The sequence below is a fragment of the Bos indicus x Bos taurus genome, chromosome 7 (assembly GCF_003369695.1).
Source record: "Bos indicus x Bos taurus breed Angus x Brahman F1 hybrid chromosome 7, Bos_hybrid_MaternalHap_v2.0, whole genome shotgun sequence".
In the NCBI taxonomy this organism is placed as follows: domain Eukaryota; kingdom Metazoa; phylum Chordata; class Mammalia; order Artiodactyla; family Bovidae; genus Bos; species Bos indicus x Bos taurus.
In genome coordinates this window covers 58,629,135-58,638,265 of record NC_040082.1, presented here as the reverse complement: position 1 = coordinate 58,638,265, position 9,131 = coordinate 58,629,135, and the positions used below count along the sequence as shown (strand labels likewise).

The 9,131-nt window shown below is 39.7% G+C and overlaps 1 protein-coding gene and 1 pseudogene across 1 annotated transcript; both read left to right on the top strand.

Moving 5' to 3' along the window:
* Nucleotides 1-1,341: 1,341 nt before the first annotated feature.
* On the top strand, nt 1,342-6,463 carry PCDHB1 (protocadherin beta 1). Its single transcript, XM_027546219.1, has 2 exons — nt 1,342-3,865; nt 5,549-6,463. Exons 1-2 carry the CDS (start codon nt 1,570-1,572, stop codon nt 5,584-5,586), a joined length of 2,334 nt encoding a protein of 777 aa, XP_027402020.1. The 5' UTR covers nt 1,342-1,569; the 3' UTR covers nt 5,587-6,463.
* A 1,726-nt stretch (nt 6,464-8,189) lies between these two features.
* Nucleotides 8,190-8,918, top strand: LOC113896577 (annotated as a pseudogene).
* Nucleotides 8,919-9,131: the final 213 nt, after the last annotated feature.

The following is a 9,131-nucleotide window of genomic DNA, read 5'->3' as shown; positions in this document are numbered from 1 at the left end:
AGGGACCAGATTCTGAAGATTACCTACTGCACTTTTTTTTTATCATTCTATACACTATATATAGTTGTTTTTGTTTTTCACAAAGGGAATAACGAGCATCAGACAGTGTCAGAAGACAGGTTCTAGTTCTTATATTGCTAGGAGTAGCTGTATGGACTGGGCAAGTGATTTAATCATTTGGGACTTGGTTTTTCATCTATTTAAAAAAAGGGGAGGGACTTACACGGTGGTCCAGTGCCTCAGACTCAGTGCTCCAAATGCAGGGGGGCCGAGGTTAGATCCCTGGTCAGGGAACTAGATTCCACATGCTGCAACTAAGAGTTCGAATCCTGTAACTAAGACCCAATGCAATCATATAAATATTTTTTAAAAGGGGGTGGGGAGATGGACCTAATTTTTCTGAGCTGCATTCTTAAACATTCTATGATGACTATTAAAGAAACTCTGAACAAATACCTTGCACAATTTCTATTGGGCCATTTTCAATATATGTAAGTAGTCTGTTATTTAATTTCCTCTAAAATCTAAAGCCAAACATTTGTCTTCATTTCGTTTATCTACTATATTATTTGGGAAGCAGATTTACATACTAATTATGAGCATGAATTGTGTCAGACAAAACTAAATTATCTTAATAAATTAATAAAACTTTATTATCTCATATTTACGAGGTAGAGGGCCCTAGGGGAATAACATAACCTCTCAATTTCATCTGTAAAAAGGAAATGTGTATGCTATAGAGTTGTTGATGCAAGGGTTAAATCAGATAATGCATGTGAATTACTTAACACATAACAGTATATAGAAATATACCCAATAAGTACTAATTCCATCATAATCATGAGTAACAAACCAGTTGCTGGTTTTTGAGGATTTGAGCATTTGAGGATTCCAGGGAAAAGAATGGATTTATGCATATCATGAGGCAAGGTGAACAGCTGCCCTATCCAATGAACCTACTGGACCCCAGTTTCCTGAAGGATGATATCTGTCTGTCCTCTTTTCTTTTCCTACTAATCATTTCCTCCAAGCCCCCACCCCCACCCAGCTGGTTCAGGCTTCAGAAGACTCTTCGGGATCTTTCTGCCTTTCCCTTGGTCTCCAGGCGCAGTGTGTGGGGTGTGCCCAGTACCTTAACACCTCGCTGTTCGCTGCAGCATCCCCAGCCGGCTGACAGATACGATGACTTCAGCCTTAAGCTCGCTTAACGAGTATCCTCATTGGCTTCTCCATTCCCAAGGGCTTTTTTTTTTTTTTTTTTCCTGAAAGGGAAATGAAAGGTGAGTTTGCTGTTGCTTTGGCAACAAATTTCAACCTCTACCTAATTTTCCAGAATGAGAACATATCTATTAATACATTCGATAGACTGGGGACTGGGGAGTTGAGTTGCTCAACGTAATTTTTCTTCCTAGTTCAAAACAGCTCACCCAGCTCGGTTAGCCTTTGGAGGTGCTGCGGTTAGAGGCTAGCAAAGCCGAGGGCAGCTGTTACCGGAACCTGTTGGCAGAGAAGTTTAAAGTGTACCCGCAACAGGTGGCAGCTGCTGCTGAGTGCGCTTCTGAGAAAAGAATGGCGACTGCATGCAAAAAACTCCTGCAAAGCAGGCAAGTGGAAACTCTTCTCCTTTTTCTGTGCTTATCTGTGGGGGGTGCAGCAACCATTCGCTATTCGGTGGCAGAGGAGATGGAGAGTGGTTCATTTGTAGCTAATGTGGCTAAGGACCTGGGGCTGGAGGTAGGGAAGCTGGCTGCGCGCGGGGCGCGGCTTGTTTCCGAGGGCAATAAACTGCATTTCCGGCTCCACCGCAAAACAGGGGATCTGTTCGTGAAGGAGAAACTGGATCGGGAGTCACTCTGTGGCAAAGCCGACCCATGCGTTCTGCACTTTGAAGTAGTCCTGGTGGAGCCACTGCAGTCCTTTCGCGTGGAGGTCAGGGTATTTGATATCAATGACAATGCCCCGGTTTTCCTAAACAAGGAGCCTCTTTTAAGGATTCCGGAGAGCACCCCCCTGGGTTCACGGTTTCCTCTGCAGAGCGCCCAGGATCTGGACGTCGGCCTCAACGGTCTCCAAAACTACACCCTAAGCGCCAATGAGTATTTCCACCTGCACACCCGCTTCCGCAGCAACGGGCCCAAATACGCCGAACTAGTGCTGGATAAACCCCTGGATAGAGAGGAGCAGCCGGAAGTCAACATGACAATCACAGCTGTGGACGGAGGGTCTCCGCCCAAGTCTGGCACCGCCCACATCCGGGTGGAGGTTCTGGACGTCAATGATCACGTGCCCCAATTCTCTCGTCTGGTGTACCGCGCTCAGGTACCGGAAAATAGCGCCAACGGTTCCCTGGTGGCTACGGTGACTGCCACAGACCTGGACGAGGGCTCCAACAAGGAGATAACTTACTCTTTAGCTCAAAACCCAGAAGTAATTCTCCAGACATTTCAGATTCACTCTGAAACTGGAGATGTTCGACTAAGAGGGCCCCTAGATTTTGAAGCGATTGAAACATACGACATTGACATTCAAGCTACTGATGGAGGAGGCCTCTCTGCCCACAGCAAAGTCCTGGTGGAAGTGGTGGATGTTAATGACAATCCTCCTGAAGTTACAGTCTCCTCTGTATCCAGCCCTCTCCCTGAGGACTCTCCACTACAGACTGTCGTGGCCCTTTTCTCTATCCGAGACCGGGACATTCGAGTGGGAGGAAAAATCACCTGCTTCCTCAAAGAAGACCTTCCCTTTGCAGTCAAACCTACATTCCGGAACTCCTACTCACTGGTCACTGACAGAGGCTTGGATCGGGAGGCGGTCTCTGGCTATAATATCACCCTTGTTGCCATGGATACTGGACCACCCACTCTGTCCTCGGAGACTGTGATAGAGGTGCTAATATCAGACATTAATGACAACCCCCCAGTATTTCAGGAAGATTCCTACATCTTGACTGTTAGAGAAAACAACAGCCCTGCAGTTTTTATTGGCAAAGTCCTTGCTGAGGATCTAGATTTGGGTGAGAATGCCAAAGTAACATATTCCCTGTTGCCTCCAAAAAGTGGAGATCTATCAGTCTTTGCTTACATCTCCATAAATTCAGACAATGGGAAACTCTATGCACTGAGAACGATGGATTATGAGGCCATTCAACATTTCCAGTTTGTGGTAAAGGCAACTGATGGGGGCTTCCTGTCACTGAGTAGCCAGGTTACTGTCAGAGTGGTTGTCCTGGATGACAATGATAACCGCCCAATGATCCTGTACCCATTGCAAAATGGCACTTTACCCTGCAATGACCTGGTGCCCAGGTCTGCAGAGGCAGGCTACCTGGTGACCAAGGTGGTGGCAGTGGATGGTGACTCGGGTCAGAATTCTTGGCTTTCATATCATCTATTTAAAGCCACTGACCTTGGGTTATTCTCTGTTCAGCAACAAAATGGGGAAATCCGTACATTGCGGCAGGTATCTGAGAGAGACCCCATGATGCAGAAACTGGTCATCCTTGTTCAGGATCATGGCCAACCAGCTCTTTCTACTACTGCCTCACTTAACATTCTCCTGGTAGATGGCTTTTCTGAGCCCTATCTGCAGTTTCGGGATACATTTAAGCATCCTACAAGGGTAAATCCATCCACTAAATATTTAGTCATTTCTCTGGCTGTGCTTTCCTTTCTCTTTCTTCTCTCTGTCACAGTGATCTTCATTATACATATCTGCCAGAAGATTAAACACAGAGAAAAGTTTACAATTCAAGAGCATTTCTATGATGACTGCAATTTCTCTAACAACCTGGTACAAGGAGGAGCCAGTGGACCAATATCGCAGCCTTGTCCCTATGAGATGTGCTCAGCCACTGGCACTAGCAATAGTGAGTTCCGGTTTCTTAAGCGCTTTATGCCCAACTTCCCTTTCCCCCACGGAAATGGAGAGGCAAAAACAGAGGCTGGTTCCAGATTACCACCAGATTCTGATAGGAACAGGTCTCGGGGGTCAGAGGGCCATGCCCAAGTATCTGATGACTATATGTAACCATTACCCATGTCTCCTGTGGAAGTTCACTAGTTCTGGCTCTGGAAACACTTAGTTCCATAGAGATACTGTGTTATTTTGCCTTTATGTTATTTTCTATTAGAAAGTTACACATGCTTAGGGGAAGAGAACTAGCTTCTAGTTTTGATGTATCAGAAAGCAGTCAGGTTGAGAAGTAGAAATATAGTTTATCATTATTCAGAAATTTCTAGATTTTTGTCCCTTGAGTAGAGATCATTTCTGAATCAATGTCTTATACCACCATTCGCAATCATGCAAATGTCTGGTGAATGGTGGTCCTCAATAGATAACTAGATGGGAGGAAGGATAAAGAAGAAGAAAAAGGATTTGCCTTATTTGCAAATATAAAGACAGATATAAGGCTAAAGAGATTCAGTTCAGGAATGTTTGCTAAAATTAAGTTAGATTTCTTAATGGTTGTTGGGGAGCCTTAGGCAAGTCTTATGTCTCTTTATGAATGTCGAGAATGAAAACTGGATGAGGAAAAAAACAGACTACAAGTAGATCTACAGAAGATATTAAAGGAAAAAGAATTCATTAATACCAATTAAGTAGCCTTAAAAAAAGAAAGATTTTCACCTATTTTCAGAGTTGATCTTAAGCCATTTTTCCCTCTGAGCATGCTGATGTGATGACATACATGGAGACCAAGAAAAAGGTAGTTCCTAGAATATCATTCATAAAATGGAGTAGGGAATCAAATTCAATCTATAAGCTATTTTAAGTTCTCTCATTCTAAACTTAAAAAACTGAAATGAAAATATTAACATTTCAAGGATACAATTACCAATTGTGCCTTAACTGTTTAAGAGTTTGCTTTAATGAGTCTTTAGTTATGTACCTTATTTTACATAATGTGTAAACGCAGACCCACAAAGGGTATGTTACGCACACATAAGCACAATATTTGTACCTGGTATTCCAAGGGTAGATAGAGCAATACCTCTAGTTTGGGCAAATAGCTTCAATTACCTATTTAACTTTGAAATGCATATAAATCTACATTTCTACTGGAAATTTCGAGTTACAGCAAAAGTTTTTTAAAAGGATTTAAATTCCTTATGAGATAATTTTAGACTCATAAAACTGCAAGAATAGTATAGAGTTATCATATACTCTTCACCTGGCTTCCCATATAACCATAGCACAGTCAATAAAATTAAGAAATTAACATTGGTACAATTGTATAAACTAAACTACAAATGTTATTCAGATTTTACCCTACTGTCCTTTTTCTTTTAAAGGATCCAATCTAGGATCTCACAATGAATTTAGTTTCTGCCATTCACCATCGTCCCTTAATCTTTTGTCTTTCATGACCTTGAGACTTTTGAAGAGTAATGGTTAATTATTGTAAAATGTCTCTCAATTTCTTCCAGTTACATTGAGGTATAATTGACATAGCACTGTTTAAGGTATACAGCATATGATTACCACAACAAGCTTATTGTTAACAAGTATGTCCCTTAACTCGACATTGTCTTTGTTTTCTCATAATTAGATTGTTCTGCATTACTGGGAAGAATATTACAGAAATGATACTGTGACCTTCTCAATCCATCATATCAGGGGGTACATGATGTCAAAATGTCTTATCTGGTAATGTTAATATTTTTGTTACTGTGGTAGAATATTAACCATTTTTAAGTATATAGTTCAGTAATGTTAAAGTGATATCAATCTTGAGCACTTGGTTAAGATAATATCTGTCAAGTTTATTTACTATAATGTTACTATTTTTCCTCTTGTAATTAATATGGGGAGAGATACTTTGAAACTACAATGCAAATATAATGTTTCTGCTTTAACTTTTGCCCACTAATTTTAGTATCCATTACTGGCTGTTTCCTGTGGCAATTAATAACTGTGGCAGTGAATGGTGAATTTCTGATTCCTTTTACACTAATTAACTGAAATTCTTTAAAGAATGCTTGTCACTTCTCCTACATTTATATTTTACTCATTTCTTTATATATGGATTCATGGACATTTACTATATTATTTGGACTATAACCCAATGTTACCATTTTATGAGCAAACTCTTATCTGGGATGAAGAGCAGATTTTTAAGCCTGGAATTATCCATATAGAGCACAATTTATTCAAAATGAGTATTTCTTTGTAATACTATGTTACATTATCTTAAAGCAAGCATAAAAATCTTTTAACTTGTTTGTTTATTTATGTTTTAACTCTAAATGAAAATTACATTAACTTGATCTTAAATTTCCATTCGTTATAAAATTATTAAATAGGTATTGGCTATGCAAATTTAAAATTAGACATGTTTATATATTTATAAGCTAAGTATAATAAAGATGTCATTTAAATATAGATTTACATGCTGAAATTAAAATGGAATTGATCTCTTTGGCTTTATTTAATTCTACCAAAGATAAATATATATATTGCTTTCTCTGTGTCAGTGCTTTTTGTTGTTTTATATTTAAAGATAAATCTGTCTCATTCTCAAAAGCAAAATTTATCCGTATAATTCTCATATATAAAGGTTTATTTTCTACAGAGTTGAATATCAAAGTACATGATTAATCACACATCCTCTTCAGCCTAAAATTTGACCTCATTTCCAAATCTATATAACTTTTTATAATATTATTGAAATATCTGTTGTGTTTATAGAACACTGAAACATAATATTAAAAAGTAAAAGTAACAAGTGTTTTGTTTCAACTGGTGAAGCAAATGTTTTTATGTACCACGCTTTTCTCTAAACAGAGATAATAGATAAAATTTTAAATGCAAACACTAGAAATGAAGCAAACATAGCCACTACAGAAAGATTCCTGAAGTTATTCACTGTACTATGTTTCAGACCTATGGAAGCTGGAATACAAAGACTACATGCTAAACCTTATAGCTAACAGGCTCAATGAAATCAATTGTACTAATTTGGATAAGTACTATTTTGTACTATGTTGGATCAGAAGCCCAAGTCACTATTATAAGACCTGATTCTAGACCATGGCTGGGTGGTCTAGGGATAAATATTGGTGGGGAGAGAAAGGATAGAGAATATACTTTTTAAAACGTACTACTCATAATACAGTTTTTAAAAAGGATACTTATAAAGATGATTTCAGGACTACACCCACAAAATAGATAATTAGTTATGGGAGAAACAAACCATGAGGCTGAAATAAAACTAGATTATATATATATATACACACACATATATATAAATGATTAGAAATTTTAGAAATAAAACATTAAGTCATGCAATAAAACCTCAGTAGATGGTATAAAATTTAGTATGGGAGTTACTGAAGAACAAATTAGTAAATTTGTATATAACTAAGGGATTCATCAATAACAGAACAAAAAGTAACAAACCACCCAAAACTTAATGGGGGGAGGGATACAGGCCTACCTCTTGAATATGTAAGCATCAAAAAATCTTGGGCCCAAGTTTTAAACCAGCCACAGAATACACAGAACATAGATTGAAAAAGACCCTAGTATGGGCTCAGTTGATGATACAAAAGAAGAAAATGGAGGGAAAGAAAGAGAAAAGATAGTATTGACTCTGGTTCTTGCCAAGATGGCAAATTAGCATGAGCTGCAGAAATCCTATTTCAAGATTGCAGGTCAAAACATCACCACCCTCTCAACAAAGAAATCCCAAGACCAACTGGTTTAATGGATGAATTCCAAACATTTCAAGAATAATTATTAATCCTTCTTAAACTCTTTCAAAAAACAGAGAACATTTCCAAATTTACTTTATGAGGCCAACATCACCCTGATACCAAAGCCAGACAAAGACACAAGAAAACCGCAAGTCAATATCCCTGGATGAATATAGATACAAATATCCTCAATGAAATACTAGCAGACCAAATTTAATAGCATATTAAAATATACAACATGACCAAATGGAATTTATCGCTGGGTTGCAAAGATGCTTCAACATATGCAAATGAATGTGATATAGTACCTAAACAGAAAGAAGAACAAAATCACAAGATCATCCTGATAAGATCGCGGAGGCCTACAATGTGCTCAGTGACCCATGAAAGCACAAAATCTTCAACTGCTGAGGGGTGGAAGGCTTGTAGGGCGGTGGCCCCAGCGGCAGGAGCAGAAGCAGTACTAATGGTACCTCCTTCAGCTACACATTCCACGGAGACCCTCATGCCATGTTTGCTGAGTTCTTCGGTGGCCAAAATCCCTTTGATACCTTTTTTGGGCAGCACAATGGGGAGGAAGGCATGGACATCGATGACCTGTTCTCCGGCTTCCCTATGGGCATGGGTGGCTTCATCAACATGAACTTTAGCTGCTCCTGTCCTGCCCATGAGCCCACCCAAAAGAAACAAGATCCCTCTGTCACCCATGACCTTAGGGTCTCACTTGAAGAGGTCTATAGCAGCTGTAACGAGAAGATGAAAATCTCTCATACGTGGCTGAACCCCGACAGAAAGAGCATCCACAATGAAGATAAAATCTTGACCATGGAAGTGAAGCAAGGGTGGAAAGAAGGGACCAAAATCACCTTCCCCAAGGAAGGAGACCAGACTTCCAACAACATTTCAGCCGGTATCGTCTTTGTCTTAAAGGACAAACCACACAATATCTTTGAGAGAGATGGCTCTGATGTCATCAGGATCAGCCTTTGGGAGGCTTTGTGTGGCTGTACAGTCAGTGTCCTCACTATGGACATTAGGACCATACCCATTGTGTTCAAAGATGTCATCAGGCTTGGCATGCAGCGAAAAGTTCCCAGAGAAGCCCACCCTCTCCCCAAGGTGCCCAAGAAACATGGGGACCCCGTTGTTGAGTTTGAAGTGATCTTTCTGGAAAGGATTCCCCAGATGTCAAGAACCATTCTTGAGCAGCTTCTTCCATTATAGTCAACCCGTGTTGACCAAGGACTGACCAGGGACCATTTCAGAGCTCAAGGATTTCTGGACCATTCCACCAGCTGTGGACCTGAAGGAGGGCTCAGGGATGGCTTTTGTACTACTGAATGTTTTCCAGAGAATATATTATAATCCTTCAAAAAAAAAGAAATCACATGATCATCCTAACAGAGGCAGACAAAGTATTTGACAAAATTTAACACC